General features: G+C 43.2%; 2 protein-coding genes across 3 annotated transcripts in view; one reads left to right on the top strand and one right to left on the bottom strand.

Moving 5' to 3' along the window:
- The window catches only part of TAX1BP1 (Tax1 binding protein 1), a 93,533-nt gene extending 82,427 nt beyond the window's left edge, over window positions 1-11,106 (top strand). For both annotated transcript variants that reach the window (XM_090046668.1, XM_090046667.1), the window contains 2 exons: window positions 9,243-9,328; window positions 9,945-11,106. In XM_090046668.1, the coding sequence (XP_089902794.1) occupies window positions 9,243-9,328; window positions 9,945-10,146 (288 nt within the window). In that variant the 3' untranslated portion in view covers window positions 10,147-11,106. The remainder of the gene's footprint in view (window positions 1-9,242; window positions 9,329-9,944) is intronic.
- Window positions 11,107-12,502: 1,396 nt separating this feature from the next.
- The window catches only part of JAZF1 (JAZF zinc finger 1), a 339,282-nt gene continuing 325,701 nt past the window's right edge, over window positions 12,503-26,083 (bottom strand). Inside the window, exon 5 of the mRNA XM_090046666.1 lies at window positions 12,503-14,612. Coding sequence (XP_089902792.1) covers window positions 14,436-14,612 — 177 coding nt within the window. The 3' untranslated portion in view covers window positions 12,503-14,435. The remainder of the gene's footprint in view (window positions 14,613-26,083) is intronic.

Raw genomic sequence — 26,083 nt, 5'->3', positions numbered from 1 at the left:
GAGCCAGCACCACTTCTCTTGGAAGGTGGTTCCAGATCCTAGCTGCCCTGACCGTGAAGTAGCGCCTCCTGATGTCTAGTCTGAATCTACCCTCTGCCAGCTTGTGACCGTTATTTCTAGTCACTCCTGGTAGCGCTCGGGGGAACTGGGACTCCCCCAATACCTGCTGGTCCCCTCTGACTAGTTTGTAACGGGCCACTAGATCCCCCCTCAGCCTTCTCTTTTGGAGGCTGAACAGGTTCAGGTCCTGTAGCCTCTCCTTGTAGGGCTTCCCATGCTGCCCCCTGATCATGCAAGTGGCCCTCCTCTGGACCCTCTCCATGTTGTCCACATCCCTCTTGAAGTGCGGCACCCAGAACTGGACGCAGTACTCCAGCTGCAGCCTGGCCAGTGCCGCATAGAGGGGGAAGATCACCTCCTTGGACCTGCTCGAGATGTATCTGTGGATGCATGACAAGGTGCGGTTGGCCTTCCTGACTTCCTCCCCACACTGCTGGCCCATGTTCATCTTGGCATCAATGATGACTCCAAGATCCTTGTCTGCCTCTGCACTGATGAGAAGGGAGTTCCCCAGCCTGTAGGTATGCTGCTGGTTCTTCCTCCCCAGGTGCATCACCTTGCATTTGTCAGTGTTGAAACCCATCCTGTTCTCATCCACCCACCCTTGTAACCTGTCTAGGTCCGATTGCAGCCTATTCCTCCCGTCTAGCGTGCCCACATCCCTCCCATATCTTAGTGTCATCAGCAAATTTGAACAGGGTGCTTTTTACCCCCTCACCCAAGTCGCTGATGAAGATATTGAACAGTACGGGCCCGAGGACCCAGCCCTGCAGAACCCCACCACCCACATCCCTCCAGGTCGAAAATGACCCATCCACCACCACTGTCTGGGTGCGGCCCTCAGCCAGTTAGTGACCCATTTGACTGTGTAAGTGTTGACACCGGAGTCTCCTAGTTTTTTATTTTTTTCCTATTGTATCTGAATAAGATATATTGTAGTGCCCAATGAGTTCAGTCTTCCTCAGCATTGACTCTTTCAGGTCATGGTAAGCCATGCGTTTTGACTTCCTCTTCACTCCCACAGCTGAGCTTCACCACTTCCCCTTTTCCAATGTTTCTTCACCAACCTTAAATGCCTGGTAAACATCACCAATGGGGCCCCAAACAGTTTACCCACAGTCGCTCTATCACTCCCTCTCTCAGCCTGTCACATATATGATTAATGTGGCCTTGCCCTCCATGAGATGAAGTTGGACCAGCTTGCCCTGTGCCTCATCTTTTATATACATTTTTGGAGTATCCCTAAGATGCATGACAAGAACACCTGGTTCCAGTAATGAATGGGGTGCTAATTAGCACATGAATTCTTTGTGGGGGGTATCTGGAGTACACACACACGTGCTGAGCTCTGAGGTCACCGTAGCTTGACACACTGTTGGTTTGGATGGGGCTCAGCCCAGTGAGCTATATGGTAAATCATGAGTCTTTGCATATTTTGCACTACAAATAAGTAGGTGCCAGTGCTGCTCAAAAGTATGTTAATGAAGTGTCTGTGCTAAAACTAACAACAGTTTCAAAAAAAGGTAACATGAATTCTGGATGAACTAAGTGCATAGGTACTATATGCAAATTGCTACAGCCAAGTCACATTTCAAGGTTATTATTTTCACATTTGCTCCTGATTTCCACGTGCTCAGGGAGAGCAGGGTTTGGCAGGAAGGAGAGGAAGAACGGGGTTGCCAGGAAAAAAAGTTGGGGGAGGCAGAGAACAAAAGAACTCCCTGACCCCCAAGATCTATTTTCCCTGCTGTAGCAGCAAAAGGGGGATGAATTCAAGGCGAGCCTTCAATTATTATAACCTATACCTAGAAAATTATAACAAATTAAAAAATCCATGTGTAGAATTGGGGTCATCTTACAATTTAGGTTGTCTTCTATTCAAGTAAATACAGTATATGTTCAGCAGCTATTTTATCCATAGGGTGCAACCGACCCTGTTCAGAGCAGTGACTGGACCTGCTCTGGAATAGGTCAGGGTTGCATAACAATGGAGGCTGGTATCTAAAGAATCTCAGCCTCATTTGAAGAAGAAGTTAGAAAGTGAATAGGGCAGGGAATTTGAAGAAGAACAGATTATATCCTGATTAGACAGTTGAATGCTGTTCCGGAGACCTGGGTTCTATCTCTGCCTAATGTACAGTTCCTGTGTAATGCCAGGCAAGTTGTAGAAACCAGCATTTTCAGTATGTGTGTGTGTGTGTGTTCCTTATTTTCTGAGCGACTGTGCTAAGGCCCTGAAATGCAGAACTGCTGGGCTCTCATAACTAGCTGAAGTTTCCCTCTCAAATATTCCTGATCTCTGAGCAGGGAAAGAGGAGACCAGAGGTTCCCATCCCTCTTCTTGTACTTGCTGTTTTAAGTTCCCATCAAATTCATTAGTCTGAATGTTAACTAAGGCTGTGACTCTCAAGATTAGAAGTCAAGATCCTTCTTCTCAGGTTGCCATTCTAGCTGAGGGCTGTTGCAAAGTCACTGGAAGTCTGTAATTCAGATCTGTATTATCTAAACCCTAAATTTTATCACTGTACCACACTGTTTCTCAATCACTAAAACTTCTTGTTTTCTTTCTGTCACCAGCATAAACTACAGGGTGAGAGTCCAGGATTTCTGATTATCCATATTGTACTCATGACAAGTAAATTGTCACCTCCACTTTTGGGGGGAGCCCTGTTTCCCAGACCCTGGGGCTTTGCAGTCCCAGTTCCTGCTCTATCCCAGCTGGGTGGCAAAGGGAAGCTAGAAAGGGCTGGAAACCAGACTTGGGGGCAGCTTCCCTGCCCCAATTCTTGGTTTTATGAGAGTTGCAGTTTCTGCCCCTGTCCCTACCACCCAGCTGGATGGCATTTAAAGCCAAGGGGCTGGGAACTGGGGCAGGGAGATGGTTGGGGGTGGGGGTGAGTCTTCTCCTGGGCTGGTGGACTCCGGCCCTGGGCACTCCCCCACTTCCCAGACCTAGCCTTTTCCCCTCCAATACTCTCTAGGTTGAACTGGAGGAGTACATCAGGCAAGGGCTGTTCTCTGGTGTCAGGAACCCTCCCGGGGCTCCAAGAAGATTCCAACCACAAGAGAATGCCCCCCCACCTGTCCTGCTGATTCATGGGATGGGGTGGGTCCCCATTGGGCTCCCTGAGAGGGGAAATGTAGAACCGATTGCAGATGGCAGTGCGCCTAGAATAACTGCCTAGCAACTCCTGAAGAACATTGTTAGCATAGTAAGTATGCATGTGGATGCTGTACTCAGGGGGAGAGAAGTAAAAATACCCTCTAATGGCTCACCTTGTTTTCCTTTTTGCTCTGAGGAAGTGGATAGGAACAAAAACAAAGAGTGGAAGCTGGTCTCTTTCAGTAGGAACTAGAAAAGAACCTCCTTGAAGCCCAGAGTGGTTGTTTAGCATGGACAAGTGATTTGAAAATGCACGTATTTAATTCCAGTCCATATGTGTAAAGCACCCAAGTAACAATTTTCTTTGTTGATTCTTTTATGGGCAACTTGGGTGGGGATCTTGTTATTAAGCACAGGACTAGTATTGTTTAGTTTGTTGTTACATATTAATGATCAGTAAAGCTCTTGGACTATGTTAAATTCCAGACAGGGTTCCCCTCCCCCCCTTCCCAGCTGGTTATCTAAAACCCACAAACCCATTACCTATTTTTTATACTAATAATAATAGTAAAAGGCAAAATGTAAATGTAATATTAAAAACAAATTTAAGTAAATTTATGCTCTGACTTGTGGAACTCATTATGACAGGATCTCTTAGAGATAACTAGTTCATTAAAAATAAAGGTGTGTTTGTAGTCCAATGAGGCAAAGTGGTTAATGTCCAGCTCCTTCTGTACTGTAACTTTTAGTCATACTCTACTCATTTGTGCTTTTGATCTGAGTTCTCATGTCAAGATTTATTTTCTGTGGGACAATGACCCATCTGAAAGGGCTAAATAGGCATTTTAGCTTTGATGTAAATTGTTATAACCTGTGTAGATGAAAGGGGGCATCTTCAGTTATACTAGGTAGGAGAAACTTGGAGCTGAAGACTTGAAGACACTGGAACTGTGAAGACACTGTGAAGTAACGTGGTGGGAGATGAGACCTTACTAAACTGGGAGTTTAATCCATCTCTAAAGTATCAGGAGTAGGCCACTGCTGAAATCAGGAAAATAGATGAAATACTTTTTTTAAAAATCGATTTCTCTGTAGTCCCAGTTATTGCAAAGTAGAAGAAAAGATAATGCTACTGCTGTTATTAGGTCTTAGTTACTTTATTGAGTCAGCATATAGTTCAATATTCAGGGCAGTCAGATGCTGTTGTGATTTGCACTGAAAATGATTGTGGAAATAGTCTCAGAATGAGTGCCAAAATCGTCAAGCAGCATGCCTTGATTTTTTTTAGAAGTGTGTTCATCTCCTTTTGTCTTCCGATTCAGTTTTCTATATCTAAATTTGAGCTGATCTTTGAGTCTAACACTCCTAGAGTGTGGGACAACCATGAACTTTTGGTAAGATTTATTATATAAGAGTGGTTTAACTAGCAAAGAGTTACTGTTTTATTATTATTATTATTATTTTTTTTATGGTATGTCTAGTTTAGGGGTTTCCTCGTGTCCTTTGTGTACTCAGACATGTCAATTCATATAGAAAATATTCAAGAATTAAGCAGAGTGGAATGAAATATATCACAAAGTACTGTTCCAGTGTCTTCAAGTAATAGTTTTGAACCTGTACAAAGGTCTCTAGTTAGACCAAAACCCAAGTCTCTTTTAATACCATCAAGAACAGTCCAATTCACCATTGTATGACCATCAAAACTAGTTTCTCATAAATATGAATATTTTTTATATATATAATTTAGCATGATACTCTAATTTTATTAAAGCAAAAAGATGTACTGCAAAAGGACTGAGAGGCCATTTGAACAGTAAATAGAAGCTGAATTTTGGTCTTTGTTCAAGTGCTACAAAAATCACTTTCAAACAAAGCTCAAGCAGACAAAGCTTGCAGTGTAACAATAATTTAGAATCATGTTTAAAATAAAGAGAATTTATTAGTAAAATTGCCATAAATAACTAGATAGAGAAATGAAAAATAAGCAAAGCAGCTCTGATGGCAAAATTTTATTTAGCCTGGAATGTAAATTGTGATAGTTTAAAATACTTATTTCAGGTAGCTCTCAACCCTTATTATGAAATAGATTGCATTTTTAAAAATTCTGATATTATCATCTTATCTTTAGTTTCTGTGCAGTGTGCTACTGGAGTAGAAAAGCACGTGCAGTGAAGCTGAATCTAAAGTACAATCCACTATTTGCTGACACAGCTAATAGAAATTGACAGGGTTTTGGCAGTTATTTGTTACTTGATCAGTGGTAGGTGATGCAAAGCATACAGAAGTACCATTCTATCTGTTTCAATCTTTGTTGGTCAAATATATGTACTAGTACAAAGGGTTTTTCTTCTACAGTGTAGTATAAAACTGTAGAATTGTTATGGTGCACTACAGTTTGTATGGAGAAAACAAATCATCTGAGCAGTAACTCAACACTTGTTTTCAGAGAAGTGTCTATTACTATTGAGGCAGTCTCATTAACCTTCTGTTCAGGTCATTGCAAGTGATCCTTAGTAGGTGGTGTTAACCAGAATTTAACTGGCAGGATGGACAGGCAGGGGAGAGAATGACACTTGCCATTCATACTTGTTATATTGTATAACTTGGTCATTAACTTTTTCATCTGTAGTTGTCCCTGTTAATATTTAGTACTAGTAATTGCTAATTGTTGACTCCAGAAAGTGCTATTAATTACCCTAGTAACATTATTACCCTTGTGCATGACTTCTAGTCTGCCATTCTGCATTAAAGGTGAATAGCAGGGGTATCATTCTTGTCTGGCTTTATAAGCCAGATCAGTGGTGTGGGGCTGATGTGTGGGCCTGATCAGGTCCATGGACCTTGTCCCCTCTCTTGTTCCCCTCCCCCAACATACTGACTCTAGAGCCTGCTCCAGCTTGTCCAGGACCTGCACTATGTGTAGCATGCGTCCTGAAGCCTCTGGAAGGAGTGCCATGTGTGGCACAGTTCAGCCAGGTTTGTGCGGTGCAGATCCCAGATTGGCCAGAGCGAGTATTGGCCAGAGCAAGTGCTGTGCTGCACTGCATGTGGTGCCCATCTCAGCTGAACTGCACCACCTGTGCACCTGCTCAGGTCCTGGACTGGCTGGAGCTGGCACTGTGTGGTGCAGTTTCAGACCAGGTGCCACATGTGGCTTAGTCCAGCTGTGGGTGTGTAGCATGGATCCCAGACCAGCTGACTTCACATGGTGTCTCTCCCCAGCCCCCATAGTAATATGTACAAGGATGGTGTGGCATGTGATGTGCCTCGTATGGATTTGCTCAGACCTGGGGCAGCACGGAGGACTGGATGGCAGGGCTTTGTAGGGCCATATATTTGATACCCCTGGTGTATAGGTATGGCATGAAAGGAATTTGGAGGAAAGTGACCAGTTGGTAAGCAAAGTGCCATCTGTCTTGCTTTTTGGACCCTTGTGCCATGTATCTAAGCAGTGGTCTAGCCATAGAAATGAAAGTCATAAGAAATCCTCTCTTATGGGACTTGTGTATTTGGAGTACCAGCACCCCTGGAGAAATGTGTTTTCTCATGGCACGTTTCTTTCAGATGTGAAATTAGTTTGGGGCCCTCACTGCTGCTGCTTTTCAAGCAGGTACCTCTGGCTGCCAAGACATCTGGTGCCACCCGGAAAGGGGCTGGCATGTCCTGTGGGCAGTGAGGGGTGACAGGCAGAGTTGTGGGGAAGACCAGCCCTGCCTGATACCGCTAGCTTTCCCTCTTGCCCCTGCCTGACACCCCACACTGCCCATGGGGCCCATTGGCCCCTTCCTGGGTGGCCCCAGGCACTCTGCTGGCCACAGGAGCCTGCTGAAGGCAGAACTGGCAAGGGGCCCAATTCTGTTTCAGCAGAGCCTCCCTGCCTGCCCGCCCCACAGCAGCGAGTAACTCTTGAGCTGTGGGGAGGCCCGATCCTTCCCTCTGCTGCAGCAGTGGCCCTATGGGGCTGGGCTACCAATGGGCCGTGTGCTGCCCGAGCTTCCAGGGATCCAGTCCAGCTTCCCAGGAGCCCTCCAGCACACCGCCTCTGCCACAAGTCTGCCTGGGCTTCCAGCACCTCACACACGGAGGTGGGGTCAACTTACACTATGGATCTACCTTTTTTGTGCAGAAATATGGGGTCAACTTGTACACTGTATCAATCTATAAACCGTAAAGTGTGGTACTCAGAATACGGTTTTCCATTTTTTTTGTGTCCATGTTTGTCTTGGGGTTTTCAGTTACAAGACAAAGTTGTTAGAACATAGTATTACTACATTTTAGATCTTTAGATCACAACCAGTAGTTTTCCCTCATTAGTATTGGCACTGTCCTCCAGGGTGAAGAAGAACAAATAGTGCCTTGAAAATCCACATGCCTCTTTCAGTGTAGGTGCTAGGCAAGCAAGTTAAACGAATGTGTGTTGCTAGCATCTGCTGCACCAAGGCCCACTAGCTGCTTAATGAAAATGTTAAGTGGCTGAAACTAAACATCTGTTGTTCAGGGGGAGAAATGTGGAAGGAATCTTCACATCCTGTCTCATCTCTGTCGGGTTTCATGAGGAAACAGTGTGCCCATTTAACAGAAAATGGGGAATAGAGGGGTAAGAGTTGTTTGAAAGCATTAAAAATGTTGACCATGCACACTAGACATGTAATTGCAGCCATCCTTTTGTATGTACACATTTGTTTTTTGGAGGGGCGGGGGGAAATTTGCAATATCGCTGTTCATGATTCATGTGTAAACTGCACCACTGGAATTGAGAGAAATAAATATAGAAAATGGAACATCTGGTGGGTCAGAGGTTTTGCCATATTCTACAGAGCGGCAGAGCTTACTTATGAGATGCATCCTACTTTCCTCTGTACGCAGAATGGAACCAAGATGTGTAGAACCCACCAGGCTTTTTGTAGCTTTGTACTTCATGCAAAGAATGTACGCGCAAGTCTAAATCTCTCCCCCCCCCCTTTTTTTCCTTCCTCCTATTCTTCGTGTCCTTCATTCAGCTGTGCTACACCACAGCAGCCATGCAGGCAAATTTTAACTGAGACATTATTATAAATGAAAACCAAAACACTGCATTGCTGTGGTTTTTCCCTTGCCAGAAAATAAGTAGCAGAGCTAAATTGAAGTACTACTGGTACAGGATATTTTGTAGCTATTCAGCTGCAGAATTTTACATCACAGATGGATTAGGGGAGCATGGAGGGAGGGAGGAGAGGGTATATTGTGCAGTGGTAGGCCTGCCTTGATAGAGGTTCTCAGGCAAACCTTGTTGTCCATCAGCATAGCGATCCTCATTAGTGGATGCTGAAGCTATTTATTTGCTGTTAGTGTTCATGAAATGAAAGTACGATTGACAGAGCTGATGAGAGGAAGCGGCCAAACAGGGCAATTTAGCTGATGTGCCTGACTGCTGTGTGAAATGTGACATGCTTGGCTGGTGATAGCAGCATATACAGATCACTCAAAACTGACTGGCGAGGACCAAGCATGTGAATCTAAATCAATGTTGTTTTCCCTCCACTGAAATTCAAATTGACATATTCTAAGAGTCTAATGTGACAGTCTGTTATCTAGAATTTTAGTTTTGAATTTTAGTCCTCCAGTAAAATGTTGTTATGGCTTGTAATCTGGGGCCCAGCATTGGGTTTAACACAGCTTTGTTGTTGCGGTCTGACCCCCAGGCATTTCAGGCATTTGTAGTAAGTTGACCTGTGTAGAAAATTCAGGCGCATTAAACTGAGCCGCCGCATACATCTGAAGATGTGCCCGTTGGGAGCGAATTTGCTTGATGCTTACCTGTGCATTAGATTAGACTAATGTGCAGTAAAGTTTCTTGCATAGATGCACTTGCATAGATTTAGCTGTTTGTGCATGGCCAATAAGCAGTTTATTTAGCTTTTTGTTAGTAGGTCTCTCTGTTGTCTTGGTTTTTATATATTTCAATCAAAATACTGGAGCACAAGTTCTTAAATAAGAGAGGGAAACCTAGTTCCTAAGCTTTCTCCTGATAGCAGAAGTAATTTCCCCCAAAACAGTTTCTTGTGGAGGCTGTATATTTTACTGTGCTCTTATTCTGCAGGAGGATGATAACACTGTACCTTCTGCTCCTGAGCCTCCAAGTCTGCTTTTGCATGAGCGGGGAACAAGTTTTTGTTTTGATTCCAGGTGAGTTTATATCTCTTTATTGTACTGTTGTGCAGTGGAATAGATAATTTTATATTCCTGGGTTTATTCACTCAAAGGAATGCTGCTAAGTTGCCCAGAATTTTCTGGCAGCATTTGTGTTATGTTTATTTATCAGGGAATTATTTATTAGGGAAGGCTGTTACCATTCTGGCTCATTTCACTGAATGTGACAATATTATGGGAACATTAATGAAAAACTGCTTTTTTATTTCTTTTCTTTCCAACCTAATTGACCCTGAGTTTACAGCTTTTAAAAAGTGTTGTTTGCTAAGAGCAAGTATTTTTGAGTAGGGGAAGTGGTTTTCCATGAAACCGCTTGGCCATTAAGATGTTCAGTAGCTTTGTAATCCAGCATGATGTCAAAATGATTCAAGTTTTGTGATTTTGAAATGTCAGTGCAGAGCTATTTTAATATACTGAACATTTTGCTAATGGCAGGTTTAATCAGTTTTAAATTACCTGGACTTTTTAAGGCCTGACACAACTCTCATATAAATCAATGGCAACACCCCATTGATTTCAGTAGTATCAGATCTTTTATTTTTGCTTCTGTCACTTATATTAATGGTTAATTTTCTTCCTCCCCCCACCCAAGTTTTGATCTGCACAAGAAGTGTCCGCTCTGTGATGTGATGTTTCCACCTAACTATGACCAGAGCAAGTTTGAACAACATGTTGAAAGTCACTGGAAAGTGTGCCCCATGTGCAGCGAGCAGTTTCCTCCGGACTACAATCAGCAAGGCTTTGAGAGGCACGTGCAAACTCACTTTGATTCAAATGTGTTAAATTTTGATTAGAGGAGGCATTTGTGTTTTTCTTTTCTCAACTTAATTGCAAAAAAGACCTAGAGTGGGCAGTCCACCTATAGAACAGGAACATGCAGCTTTCATATAACTTAATGCAGATTTCTGCTTAAGTGCTAGTAATGCTCTACTGTGTAATTGGATCCCAGGCATATCTTTGGCTATCAACTGTTACTGGTTTAGACTCTCGATGTAACTTTTTAGAAGGAAAAAAAGCCTTATGTATCTGTATTTATTCCTGTTCAGTGAAATTTGTAAGGAGACAGGAATAACTTGGTTGTGATTTATCCATAGAAAAAGTAGACCCAATTTCTTGTTGCTGTACTATTTTACAGCATGAACAGAGGTATCTCTTGACCATGGTAATTGGAGCATGATTAAACATTAAAGCATAGAGTATGTAATAAACAGATGTTTCACATAGTAATCTTGTGTATTATTTCTTTGGATATAGTTGATGCATAAAGTTATGTAACTTACCTAATGGAAATATAGTTTTCTAATCCATTTCTGAAATGTAGTTGCATGTCTTATGAGATTTACATGCTTGTAACAAAAAATAAATGGCAAATACTTTACTTTTACATATAAAAATATTTGTTTTAGGGGATAACCTTCAACTAAGTAATGTTATACTGTAAGACAGTATTTTTATTAATTGAAATAAATTGCTATGCTTACTTAGAAATAATTATATAAATATCACCACCAATCGGTTGCACTTGCATTCAGTAAAAAACCTTGTATTCTTTTTGTTTGGGTTTCTTACTTCTCCGTTTTAACTGTGCACATTATTTTACAGTAAGTACCAGCAGCACATATATCCAAACACTTCAATGAATTACTTAACAATGTATTATCTAAACCTAGAAAGTAATTTTTTTTTGGATAATAATTTGCTTTCTACCTGTTGTACAGTAGTCTTGTTGCATTAAAAGCGAAGTTGTTCCTGAAGTCTGGTTTTCCCTGTTTTATCATTCACTCAGGAAAACATGTGACTTGATTTAAAAAATGTTCTTGGTGTGAAAGATGACTTGACTGTTTGTCAAACACAAATGGTTGCTTATCTCCTTATCTTTTTGTCTGGATGAGATGCTTGAGGTATTAAGGTACTGAGTAATTTTTTCTGTAGTTCTTTTTTATTTACATAGATAATACAGTTTTTTCAAGGGTGACCAGCAACCACCATGTTATATATAAATAAAATAACCTTGGTTTAAATTTTAAGGCAACAGAATTTTAGGACCTAAAATTAACACCAGGAACAATGTGGTGGTTGCATACTCAGCCAAAGATTGCCCTAAAATTTAAACTAAGGTTTTATTTATATATATGTTGTCAATCATGTACTCTATCTATCTATACAGAGATGTACATGATTGACAACATTCAACTATTTTAGTGCCTATTCAGCAGTATTTTGTTTGGTTCATCTTTCATCCTTACTAGTATATAAGACATATGCACAGAACATGTTTGAAAAGAGAAAAATAAAGACTTAAGAAGTCCCACTATGATGGCTGTAGAGGGCACCAAAGACAGAAAACCTCAAAACCAGTTTGTTTGGAAGCACAGGTCGATACTTGTTTTGCCAGAGTATTCTAGGAAGATTTACAGAGTAAATTCCCTAGAGCATGGGTGACAGAGTGGTTTGTATGTATTTATAAATATAAAACATATATTTGGTGCTCAGCTGGGCATCAAAACCACTGGAGTATTTAGGAGTTAAAAATGTTTTTCAATTACCCTTCTGTCCCTGAAGAAAAGAAGAATATCCAAGGCCACTAAATAAGGGCTAAATTGGATCAAAGAAGAATATGAAGGGTTCAGTTTTTAACTGATGAATCTTGAATCTCATGTGGTATATGAACAGGTTGGACACCATCACAGCTTTCTTATATAAAGAAAGGAGGTTGGCCCCGGGGGGACCCACACTAAGATGCCACATATTGTAGTGTTCATTTTTGCTAAGAACATCTTGTTTCATTCTACCTAACTGATACTTAAATGGGTTGCTGAATGCTCTGCTGCTTTTACCATTACAGGGAACTGAATAATGCATAAAAATAGCATTAGTGTATGTAAACCAAACTGATCAGTCTTAAAACCAAAGGCAAGTCATATTTGTTTTTCAGTCAGAGGCAGTTTATTTTAAATGTGATTTGATTTACATTTATAAGCAGCTTTCTTGACAGGAATTCATTAAGTTGCCTTCAGTTCTAAAACAAACCTCTGTCACTTTCGAACTTAATGTACTTTGTCCCCAACAAAACATATGAAAATATAATTTAAAGCACACTTTTCACAGACACAATACAATACATTCACTATACACAGTATAACAAAATAGTCCCATCTTTACCTGTTTAATAATACTGTCACAATGAATAGGTAAATAGAAACTGGAATTTCATTTTGATAGTTGAAAGAAATTGACATGCAACAATGACATTTTATGACCGTTTAGCTGTTAAACTTGCTTATCCAACCTGTAGTTTCTTGCAGTAGGAGCTGAGACAATACTTGCTCTCCAGACTTATTGCCAAAACTATAGAAGAAATGGCCAAATGGGGCTTTTATGTACCAACCAACTGATTCTTATGTCTGCATCATCCTTTATACCTAATTGAAAGCATTGCATTGCACAACTGCTGTTGTCTGTTCAAGATTGAAATGGATAGAATATATGTAAAAGGGGAAACTGTTTACACTTTCAGAACTCCTACGTGAAGATTCAGCAGTTCTAAAAGGAAGTTCATTTATCTAGTTCAAAACATTTTGAAGGCCAGCAATCATCTTTTTTTTTAAATGGAGAGGCTGTTTCCCATTTGTCTGAAAATCCACACCAGGTCAAGGAAAAAGAGAAATACATTTTAAATACATATTTTTTTCATGGGATATAAGCCTCAATTTGGGGGGAAGGGGTTGCATAAATAGACTATTGGTAAGCTAAATTGGTAATCTGAGAGCAGCACTTGTGAGAGAATGCTCAAAGCAGGATGATAAGGTAAGCAATAAATATTCAGTTATGGTCCAGACACTAAGTTATTTTGTGATGACTTGTTTTATGTCAGTCTTTGTCCACCTCCTGCAAGAAGCATTTCATCATCATAAAGGCTCATATGTTAATTTTCAGCAAATCGATTTGTAAAGCTAAACAGACATTTCCAATCAGAATGCAGTGACCTACAATAAGAGGCAAAAATATACAAAAAAAAATCTTAAAATACAATGAATGTGAAGGAGGTTCAATAGAAATTCCCTTAACGCAAATCATGTACCTCCTTAAAACATGCTTAGTAGGTTTTTAAAAAACTTTTATTTGCAACCACAGGCACATGCTAGTACAGTAGTTGCAAGAACTGGCAACACATAAAACATAAAATCTGTTGGCAATAGAGAACTACAAAGTGCTTTAAAACTTCATCTGAGATGAAGATATAATTTTCTCACACACACACAAATTTGCACTTAAGTATTTCCAAGCGTCTTTCTAACAGCATAATTCAGGGGAAAATATTTAGTTGGACTTGGAATCTTGGTCCTCAAAAGTCTGATGGGCATGAACTTAATATGACATCTTGTACAAAAAAAAAAAAAAAAGGAAAAGTAGTAGTAATTCCTAACACTAAAGTGATTGTTTACTAGTTCAAATGGCAAGATTTTTCAGCATTTCAAGAAGAAAAAAATTGCAAGATAATATAAAATACAGCAAGCACACCTTTTATGTATGTTATTTAAGTATGAAAATATTTTTAGCATATTATGTTAAACATTCTTATTTATATTTCCAATACCTAAAGACTTGCTACCCCACTGATAACTTCATTACATAAGGCATGTTAACCAGGTTGACAATGTTGGTATTGTTTTGGTTTTGTACATACGTTAACTGATGTGTTTGAAAGTCTTCAATCACATTACAATCTTGAAATGATGTCAGTGCCAAGCTTCCCTCCTCATACTCATATTTAACACTGCAGTACAACTAAATATGCAACACCCCCTATTTTTTAATTTTTTTTTTGGAGAAAAATGTTCTGAAGAATCTATAGCTTTTTAGCACCTTATCTCAAAGTAATGAAAATGGGTATGATGATTACATGTGCAAATGTACAAAATCATTAACTCTACAAAGATACATCATTCCAAAATTACAGAAAAATTTAAAGCATGCATTTAATTTTTTAAAGGGTTGCTGAATGCTTCCCCTGAAAAAGGTGGCTGTTTTCAAAATCAGCAACTGCTGGTGAGAATTTCTTGGCACATTTGTGACCAGCATGTTATTGCTGCATCTTCCTGATAATCTCAGCAGACACTGGGGGATGGAAATTGATTGTGTGGTGCCGCAGGCCCTGAGCTGTCTTGTAACTCTTTCCACAACGACATTTGAATGGTTTGCGTACACGGATCTGTGTTCTGTGGCCATTCTTGGCATGGTACTTGATACCGTTCACGTTCTGTGAGAGAGAGTGAAATATTAGTTGTCAAATGGTCTAACAATGTTTTTGGCTTCCTGTTATAAAATAGAAATTGACTATTAAATTTTATGGGACAAAATTGAACAACTATTAGAAACTATCTTTAGGTGTTCACTGCAGTGCAAGTACTTCTCTCATTCATTCAAGATGTGAGTAAAGGCTGAGTCCTAGGAATAATTTTGTTCTATATACACAACAGCAGGTCCAACATAACCTTGGTAACTCTTTTCTATCATTAAATGTTGACATTTTCCAAAATACTATACAGTAGTATCAGAAATAATATTCTACATTTTCTGACAGTTTCAGTGTGATTTTTTTTTTTTCTTTTTTCAGTGCTCCTGAAAATCCTCTTAGATGCAACTCTCACATTAGCAAATGAAGGGCAGTAGGTTGACCACGAAGTGGCACTTGAGTATCCAACAACCTTCTTTCAGAAGGTTTAGGGTAGTTTCATAGATTTCATAGACATCAGGGCTGGAAGGGACCTCAGGAGATCATCGAGTCCAGCCCCCTGCCCAAAGGGCAGGAAGTCAGCTGGGGTCATAGGATCCCAGCAAGATAAGCATCTAATTTACTCTTGAAGGTGTTCAATGTAGGTGCTTGAACCACCTCCGCTGGCAGACTGTTCCAGACCTTGGGGGCTTGGACAGTAAAGAAATTCTTCCTTATGTCCAGCCTGAAATGGTCTTGCAGGAGTTCGTGACTGTTCGACCTAGTCATCCCTTGGGGAACTCTGGTGAACAAACGTTCCCCCAGATCCTGGTGGTCACCCCTGATAAACTTATAGGTGGCCATCAGATCACCCCTGAGCTTTTCCAGGCTAAAGAGTCCCATGGCTCTCAGCCTATTATCATAAGATCTGTTTTCCTGACCTCTGATTATGCGCGTGGCTCTCCTCTGGACTCTCTCAAGCTTCTCCACATCCTTTTTGGGCTCCACAATTCAAAACTGGACGTAGTACTCCAGCTGCGGCCTCACCAAGGCTGAGTACAAGGGGAGAATGACGTCCCGGGATTTGCTCGAGAAGCATCTATGGATGCAAGCCAGCATTTTGGTCGCTTTACTAGCCGCAGCATCGCACTGCAGGCTCATGTTCATTTTGTGGTCAATGATGACCCCCAAGTCTCTTTCTTCTGTAGTGTTATCCAACGTAGCACTGCCGAGCCTATAAGGATGCTGCAGGTTTTTCCTCCTAAGGTGGAGAACCTTGCATTTTTCGGTGTTAAACACCATCAGGTTCTCGTCCGCCCATTTGCTGAGCTTGTCCAGGTCAGCCTGGATCACCCGCCTATCTTCTGGTGTGGATGCTTTGCCCCAAAGTTTGGTGTCATCGGCGAACTTGGCCAGTCCACTCCTGACTCCAATGTCCACATCATTAATGAACATGTTGAACAGTATGGGTCCAAGGACAGAGCCTTGAGGGACCCCATTGGTCACAGGGCACCACGATGAGTGACTGCCATTGATTACAACCCTCTGGGTCCGACCACGAAGCCAATTTCCCAGCCAGCGGGTCGTGGTGGAGCCAAGGCCACAACTGGCCAGTTTGGCCAAGAGGTGATCATGGGATACCAGATCAAAAGCTTTATTGAAGTCAAGATATATGACATCAATCTCTTCTCCCTCGTCCAGGTGATAGGTCACCTGGTCATAGAAGGAAATGAGATTGGTCAAACAAGACCTACCTGCAACAAACCCGTGCTGGCTGTCCCTTAGGATGTTAGCCTGGGCCAGTCCATCAAGGATGGCCTCCTTAATAAACTTTTCTAGGATCTTCCCCAGGATAGAAGTCAGGCTAATGGGCCTGTAATTAGCCAGATCCACTCTCCTCCCTTTCTTGAAGATCGGCACCACATTGGCCTTCTTCCAGTCTTCGGGCACTACACCAGAGCGCCAGGAGTTTTCAAAGATTCATGCCAGGGGCTGGGCTATGACGCTCACCAGCTGCTTGAGTACCCTGGGGTGCAGATTGTCTGGGCCGGCTGACTTGAAGGTATCCAGCTTGTCAAGATGTTCCTTCACGAGGTCAGCATTTAGGGAGGGTAGGGGATTCCCACCACCCGGATCTCCCTGTCCCATAGCAGGCATGGGCGTGCCACGGGACTGATGAAAGACTGACGCAAAGTACCTATTTAATAGGTTGGCTTTTTCCTGGGCGTCAGTTGCCCCATCTGGTTTAGCAGGGGTCCAGCATTGCCCTTGCTTTTCCTCCGGCTCCCCACATATCAGAAAAAGGACTTTTTGTTGTCCTTGATGCCTGAAGCTAGTTGGAGTTCAGTTGCAGCCTTGGCTTTCCTGGTTTGCTCCCTGCAGGACCGGACCAGTGCAGAATAATCCTCCTTGGAGGTGAATCCTGTCCTCCATCCTTTGTAGTTGTCAGTGTTGCAGGGCAATATCTAGAGAAATGACTGTACAAGTAACAGTCACCTTCATGGAGAACTTTACAAACAGACAAAAGCTCCTATCATTCCCCAGTATCCACTTACAGATGCAAATAGTAGAAGAATAACCATGGTATTGTTGAGCAGGAGAGTGGTTTTCTATCGCCCAGCTTTGTTTTCCCTTTAAGGAAACAAAACACCAAAGGCGTCACTGACATCTAGAAGAATCCTCTCAAGTACTTAGTTTTGCCTGCAGGATCAGAGCACTGGCAGCTCTTTTGACAGACAGCTCAAGAGTTTTTTTGAAGACTGATTGAAAACTTACTTGTCTTCTCTGGTATTGCCTCAAGTTTTTCTGATAGATAATGTCATGTACAGAGCAGCTTCTGTGGGATGGAGCACTCATCCACTTTGATGTTCCTTTCCTGTATACTATCTGCTCCCTCTTCAAGAGGCCTTCATAATATCAATGCTGACCTCTCCACTTGGTAATATTTTCCTGAGGAAAGGCCCTTTGAATGTTTGGCCACAATTACAATAATAAGGCTACAGCATTGCAACTCAAACTATATCTTCTTTGAATTTCTAGATTTCAAGAGTCTCCAACACTGCTTGCTTACACTAACATAGACTTCAAGTAAGGGCACAGCTGGTAGGACAGGAATATCATCAGAGACTCCAGAACACTAGTGAACATTGCTTTTTACTATATTAAAGCAAAACAGGTTTTTCTTTGGTACACCTGAGCCTACTAGCACAAAAAACATGAGCTTAGTGCATGAAAACTAGGAGCATTCAGTCTGCTGATCAAGAGCCAGTGAGCAACTTGCTAGTAACACCCTTCATCAAAGGGGAATTATAGTGGCCTGACAGTATTTTGTTCCCTTACACAATAGAGCCACGGTGACAAAACTGCGGCTCCCAAGCCTTATGTGGCTTGCTGGTGTGGTACTCTTTGGGACTTCTCTGCCAAAGCCATGGCCACTTCTCCGTGAAGGGGTTCGGGGGCTGCCAGAGGTGCTTACTCCAGAGTGTGCTCCCTGTGGGGAAAGCCAGAGCAGGTCGACAGTGCAGGGGGTGATGGTCACCTCCAGTCCAGGTCGCTCAGCACTCCAGAGTGGAGCGGGGGATGGCTTCAGTGGAGGATCAGATGTGGCTCCCAGGGTGAGTAACTCTAGCTACCACTGCAACAGAGAGCAAGTTGGGCTTCTATGGATCAAAAGCTCACCTTAATTTAAATGGAGGTAGAAACTGGTGAAGTTCAGACAGAGCTGAGCGATTGGTCTAGCTAGAAATAAATGCTTCCCTTCATTTAGTATCCTTTGCTGTGAACCCTCACCTGCAGGTAGGTACTTAATTTTGGTTGCTTCAAAACTCTAGGGGTTAAAGCACTCATTACTGCAAAGGCAGATGAGCATTCAAACCCCTACTTTAAATCAGGCAAAGCAGAAATATAGTCTTGAATCTGGTATCCCAGCAGAGTATCAAGCTATTAAGTTCTGAGGTGCGTGGGTGAACAATCTCTCCTCCTGAAGCTACTTCAAGTTGTGTAAATAAATATGCAGTGGGCCAGGTCAAATGAAAGAAAAAGAGCAACTCCACAGACCAGTAGTCTTGGTACTTATATAGGATGTGGGAAATAGAAGCTCAAGCATCTTTTCCCGTCACTGCTTTCACAAACTGCAACAGCCCCTACAAGAGAGAGCTGAGCCTTCTCTGGAGCTGTGGAGGACCCAGGTTCAAATCTCTGCTCTGCTTGATCTAAAGCAGGGGTCAAATCTAGGCCTTACGCATCCTGAGGGAATGTCCTAGCCCACGTGTGGGCAAAATGGTGCATCCAGTGGGCAGCTGGACTCCATTTCCCAGCAGCCCTTGCCCATGTCGCTGTGGCCAGTTTCCACTGAAACCCGAGTAGTAGCAGTGCAGGGCCCAGCAGCATTGGCAGGGCATGTGGTTAGGCAGGGAGCTGCTCTGTCGTGGGGGCTGGGGTCTTGCAGTGGTGACAGCATGGTTTGGAGCTGGGGTAGAGCTGTCATCCGCTGCTTGCGTGCCCCTGCCCAAGGAGTGTGGGCAGCGGATCACAGCTCTGCCCTGGGTCCAGACCAGCTAGTCTCTGTGGAAACACTGGCCCTGTGCTGTCACTGTGCCACTGCTACTGGGGTCTCCGTGGAAACTGACTACAGCAACACAGGCAACAGCTGCTGGGAAATGGAGTCCACCATGGGCCCGATCCCACCAGTGGGCCAGACTTTTTCCACCCCTGCTCTAGCCAGTAGGTTACTGGCTTTTTCTGAAGAGAAGGACAAGTACATGACTCCTGGGCAGGTAACTTCTGGTTTAGGTGTGCTCAAAATGTACTGCAGGATTGAGCCAGGATTGTAAAACAGACATGGGAGTATCTAAGCCTTCAGGTTAAGCTAGAGCGCTGAATAGCATCAGTACTTAAACGGCTTTGCATATATCCATCTGTGGAAACTTATGTGCCTACACTATTCAGCAGTAGCCAAAAAATGATTTTAAGGATGTCAGTGGGCACGTCTATGCAAGACATTTACTGTGGAGCTGCCTAATTAGCTCTGCAGTAAAGTCTCAGTGTCTACGTGCGCTGCCCTATTAGGCTGCAGTAAACTAACAGATGCTGCTGTAGGTTATTACTTGTAAATACAAGTACTATTCTGAGGTGGCATTATTTACTGCACAGCAACACGTGTAGACGCTGACGGGGCTGGTGGGGGCATGAAGGTGCTTCATTTTGGGGGCTGCCTGCTGGCTAGCCCCACACTGAAGCATCCTTATGCACCAGCCAGCTCCTCCACAGCATGCTTAATGGGGTGGGAGCAGCCCTGGGCTGGCCGGCTGTCCCCCTGCCAGCTAGTGCTGCTCCAACCCAGCTCAATGTGTTGTGGTCTTGGGTGCACATGTAAACACAAGATCCAGAAGCAATAAACTCCAACACTATATGTGTCAGAGCTTATTGTGCCACATTCATTTCACATGTAGATGTGCCCAGTGATGCCTAAATTAGGGGCCACAGAAAAAATCAGAACAGATTTTAGCTATTGCAGGAAAGTAATCAACGGTAAACACGAACAAAGCAGCCAACCACAACTTAAACTCATTTTGGAAACTATAGTAAAGTCCAGAATAATAGGTAAAAAGGCTTTTCCCTTTTTTTAAAATTGAGAAAGTCTTTGATAATTATGTATACTAAACAGCAAAGTGTTTGGGTAAGGGTGGTATGGGGTTTAGTAAAATTTACAGATTATAAATACCCTCAGTTGGCATGGTAACATCATCATTTACTGAAACTTGTTTTTATTTGCTTGACTGTTTGTTATTGGATTCTTTAATGATGTAATTTGAAACACCATGAGTACATACACATTTGGTAAAAGAAAAGAAAGCAGAATAACCCACTCCAGGCAGATAAGTGCTAGGAAATTCCATCTTGAACTGAGCTATAGGGCTAACTGGGTTATAGAAGGTTTAAAATATAGTAAAAAGCTCAGATTTTGAGAAACCAGTGTAACATGAAACCTGATCTCCATCTCGGCCTAAAAGAAAACTGTTGTTAGAATTACAGTCAGCTCTTCAGCAGTTTTTCCACTCCACTAATGTAAACACTTTGTTGTGTGTCTGGGTTAAGTTTGTTGAGGTATGGAGGAAAACATTGCCAGATCCATATATCACTTTTACTGCTCTGGAAACTTGGGTTGCTGATTATATACTCTCACACATAGCTAAGAAAGAAGGCAGCAGCGTAGAGAGACATGTAGGAATTTTAGATTGGCTGAAAGAACAATCAAACTGGGACCAGAACAGGAAATACGAGCGATTCTACACGTCACTGGTGGTTTGTGCGAGCGCAGGGTCACTTTACACAGTAATACTGGTGAGGCTAAGGCATTAAAATTGTGACAAGGTAAAAGTAATTCAATAGTTGTGTAGAAACATCAAGATATTTGAGTTTGCTTTTTACTGTTTGGATATTTCAGGAAGTTCTCCTTAGGCAAATAGTGAAATTTTTAAGTTACTTCTACTTATATAATCATAGAAGTCGGGTCGGAAGGGACCTTGTAGATCTTCAAGTCCGATCCCCTGCCTGGGCGGGAGAAAAACTGGACTCAAATGAGTCCAGCCAGGTAGGCATCAAGCCTTTTCTTAAAGACCCCCAGGGTAGGAGCCAGCACCACTTCCCTTGGAAGTTGGTTCCAGCTCCTAGACGCCCTAACTGTGAAGTAGTTCTTGTCAGAAAACTGATTTACTACTATAGAAAACTGATTTGCTAAGATGCCATGTTTAACAGGGAGGGACAAGACTGGACAATTCAGAATATCTCCAAGTGTATAAACCTGGGCTGAGCTTGCTTCTACAGCAACATGCTAAGGCTTACTTGTAAGCCCACCTCCTCTCCTAAGCCCCAGGAGACACAGACCTGATTCCTCCTCCCTATCCACAGCCCTGGACTTGTTCTTCCTTCTTTCCCCTCCAGTCACTGTTTAGTGTTTCTTGCCCGTCTTACCTCTCCCATACTCCTTTGTTCAGAAATCAGTGTCTGTTAATGCCCCTGTCTGGGCTACTCCATGGCACACCCTCTTTGTTACCCTCAGGAAGGCCTAGAGCCATTCCTTAATCACCTCCCATCAGCTCTGGGTTAGCAGGTTGGCCAAGGCCCACTTTATGTTCTTCGAAAGTGCCTCAAACTTTCTCAAGCTAATCAGGCAGTCACTATCAGTTTCAAGAGAAGGTGATTGCCTTTCCCAACTTCAGGGAGTTCTGGCCAGCAGATGTGAGGTACTCTCTTTGCACTACACAGTTTTTACAACACAGGCAGGGATTACTCAAGAGCAAGAGAACTCTGCTTACTAGGAAGAAGGGGTTTATTATCTAGAGATATTAGGGGTATGCAAAATGGGCTGTATTCGATTTGGATCAGTGTCTGAAGATTGATGCTGATTTGGAGAATCAGAAATTCGGCCATAGACACAGCTTTAAATGTTTTTTCTACATACCTCAAGGTACCAGGCACGGCTCATGAATGCTGTGATGGTGGGGCGGATGGAGCATCCCACAGGAGTGCAGGGAGCAGGGCCCCCGCATGCTCAGTGGTGAACCCAGAAGTGGACTGGAAGTACTTCCGGTCCACTTATGGGTCTACCACCAAGCATGCAGGGACCCCCCCTTCACCCCCCCCCGCTCAATGATTTGCCGTGGGGGGAACCCAGGTGCCCCCTGAGACCCAGGAAGCACGGGGGGGGAGGGGTGCGCAGGGAGGCCACATGCGCACTCCCTGGCAGACCTGGAAAGGACCGGAAGTGCTTCTGGTCCACTGCCAGGTCTGCTGCTGAATGTGCTGGGAACCCCCCCATGCTCCTGTGGGATACTCCATCCACCCCAGCATCTCAGCATTCACAAGCCACCTGGTACCTAGAGGTATGTAGAAAAAACATTTAAAGCTGTGTCTATGTCTGAATCATCAAATCTTTCTGAATCTCTCTGAATTCATAGTTTCATAGTTTCTAGGGTTGGAAGGGACCTGAGTAGATCATCAAGTCCGACCCCCTGCCATGGCAGGAAATAATACTGGGGTCAAACAACCCCAGCAAGATGCTCATCCAACCTCCTCTTAAACCCCCCCCCCCCAGGGTAGGAGCCTGCACCACTTCTCTTGGAAGTTGGTTCCAGATCCTAGCCGCCCTGACCGTGAAGTAGTGCTTCCTGATATCCAGCTTAAACCTGCCCTCTGCCAGCTTGTGACCGTTATTTCTGGTCACTCCTGGCGATGCTCGGGGGAACAGTGACTCCCCCAATGCCTGCTGGTCCCCCCTGACTAGTTTATAACAGGCCACTAGATCCCCCTCAGCCTTCTCTTTTGGAGGCTGAACAGGTTCAGGTCTCATAGCCTCTCCTCATAGGGCCTGCCCTACTGTCCCCTGATAATGTGAGTGGCCCTCCTCTGGACCCTCTCCATGCTGTCCACATCCCTCTTGAACTGCAGCGCCCAGAACTGGACGCAGTACTCCAGCTGCAGCCTGACCAGTGCCGCATAGAAGGGGAGGATTGCCTCTTTGGACCTGCTTGAGATGCATCTGTGGATGCATGACAAGGTACGGTTGGCCTTCTTGACTGCCTCCCCACACTGCCGGCCCATGTTCATCTTGGAGTCAATTATGACTCCAAGATCCTTTCCCACCCCCATGCTGACAAGAGGGGAGTTCCCCAACCTGTAGGCATGGTGCCAGTAGTTCCTCCCCAGGTGTATCACCTCGCAGTTGCCTGTGTTGAATCCCATCTTATTCACATCCGCTACCTTTGTAGCCTGTGTAGGTCTGATTGTAGCCTGATGCTTCCTTCTAGTGTGCCATCATCCCCCCACATCTTAGTGTCATCAGCCAATTTGAACAGGGTGCTTTTTACCCCCTCATCCAAATCACTGATGAAGATGTTGAACCGAGCCCTGCAGAACCCCACTGCCCACGTCCTTCCAGGTTGAGAAGGACTCATCCACTACCACCCTCTGGGTACAGCCCTCCAGCCAGTTGACGACCCAATTGACTGTGTGGGCGTTGATACCATAGTCCCCCAGTTTCTTAATGAGAATGGGGTGAGAGACAGTGTTGAATGCCTTCCGTAAGTCCAGGAAGACTATGTCCACTGCTACCCCTGCATCTAATGAATTGAATCAGCGATCAAAGCTTCGCACAGCCCTATTAGAAATGGTCCCAAACAAATTCAATTACAGATTTCATTGGCACAGGGGACATAGCTAAACTATGGGTTTGATCTCCATCTGTCCTGGCCAGTCCACATCTCACCTCCGTGGCCCCTTGTTTCCCCTCAGTCTCATGCTACATGATGTCTCTGTGACCTTCAAGGTCTCCCATTCCACACAGCCACATTCTAACCACCCTGCTGCTCCAACCTTATTCTCTTTGCCCAAGGCCCCACATCACCCTTTGCACTGTGCTGACTTCTACTGCAAACTCATGCTGCTTTCTCTACCCTGATAGTCCCTGCAGCCACTACAGTTGCCATCCTGTCTGAAGCCTATTTACTGCAGGATCATAACACTTTACTTCCCTTCTCATGTTCCCTTCTGCTTCCCCCTTGCTGCTGTTCATTAATACATTTTTTTTTCATAGAGCATAAAAGTTATGTGTATAAAATTGAAACTTTCACTATAAGAAAATGTATCTAATAGTGCTGGGGTGCTGCTGTAGCCATGCTGGTCCAGGAAATATGTCAGAGGCAAGGATTTTTGTGGATGATACCTTTTATTGGCCTAACTGCATGGAAAAATTGGCAGACTGTTTTTCATCTTTGCTGAGCCTGCTTTTTCCTCAGACATGAAAAAGAATGCAGTGCATTCAAAAGCTTGTCTAAGGGCCTTGTTATATGTTAATATTAAGTGGCTCCTGGAGGTCTTTACACCTGGATTGTCCACACATTATCACCTGAAACTACTTTTAAGCACTCTAGGCAACTTAAAAGTTATACCACTCCAGACTTGGTTCATCTCTGATAGTGTTACTAACCTCGTGTTACACTAACATGTAGCCACTCTAGGCTACACATTAGTGTAAACACCCCCACTCACCCATCTCCCCCCACTGGCCTGGATTGGGCCCACTGCCTCTACCCCACCCTCCCCAGATCCCCACTCACTGCCCCCCTGCCCATTTGTGGCTGCCCATGCTGTCTGTCCCAGGCAAACAGGCATGGAAGGGCTAACCTGCCTACAACCACCAGAGCTGCTGCTCTCTTCCCTGCCTGCTCCCCTGAGACAGAGAGCATGGGCAGCCACAAGGCTGGGGGGTGGGGGGCAGGATGGGAGCTGGAGAGCAGAGGGAACCCTGGAGGGGAGGGGCGGGGAGCCTGAAATGGGAGGCAGGGAGGAGAATTCTTACCCTTTAGTCCTCCAGGCCCCTGCTGGCCTGAAAGTGTGACTTCTTCAAACTCAAGTTAGCACTAACACCAATAAACATTTAAGCAGTTCATGTGTAACAAGGCCCTAAGCCAATAAAAGATATCAACTACAAAAACTCTTGCCTCTTGAAATGTATTTGACCAACTTTAGCCATTAATAGGTCCCCAAAACTCATTTAAGCCAATGATTAAAATTTAGACCAACCCTCAATATGCAGGCTTTTCTACTGAAATAAAACAGGTACACTCACGGGTTCCTAACAATACACAGTGAATTCCCACTCTGGAATGATATGATCATGTCGTGTACACTGGTGAAACTGTTATTTTTAAGGAGACAAGTGAGAGATTGTTGAAAAGAACTCACTGTGTGCATGGAGAGGTTGTACGTTGGAAGTGAAAGGAGCCTGTTGTGCTCATAAGTCAGTGCATCTGCTTTACTATGACATTTGAATAGTAAAAAATTGAGGTTGGCCTGGACATGGATGTTCCTTTAACTGTTGAGTTACTGGATTTTTAGGGACTGTGTTACCAGGCAACACATAAGGAACTTTAATTGCCAGTTCTACATTGTCATTATGTAGACTGTGAATCAAAGAGCCTGAGACAGACGCATAGTTTTAGAATAACAGAATTTATCTATTACATATATAAAATATAGTTGAAATGTTTAATTTGCTTTTTAACAACTTTCCATATAAGTTCCTCTGCATAAAATATATTGTTACAATTTCCCTATCCAGAGGTAGCCACCATGTTACCAAAACATCAGTGTCTGAATTGAGATGGCTGCTAACAATCTAATAAAAAATTTCAAATACATATAAATACAGACGTTTCATCTATAGCTCACCAAAAATCTCTGTTGCATGTTCTCTGGCCCCTAGTACATATACCTAAAAATAATACTAATAATGGAGATGGATTTTAAATGCAGAATTATATCCAGAGTATCTAGCAATCAGTGTTCTTCTAAATATCTTAGCCATTTTAGAAATTACACTAACAACAGGCTTAAAATCCTGTTAATAAATGTAGGCTTCTATTTTAGAAAGCCTTTTGGATATTGTACTTAAAAAAAAAAAGGTTATGCCAGAGAATAGAAATCAGAGGCTTCAATAATACTTCAGTGTATTGGTA

This window comes from Crocodylus siamensis, chromosome 5, assembly GCF_052110815.1.
Source record: "Crocodylus siamensis isolate JL-2025a chromosome 5, ASM5211081v1, whole genome shotgun sequence".
Classification (NCBI taxonomy): Eukaryota; Metazoa; Chordata; order Crocodylia; family Crocodylidae; genus Crocodylus; species Crocodylus siamensis.
Note: the sequence above shows the minus strand (reverse complement) of the source record. Positions and strands in the feature narration are given on the sequence as shown.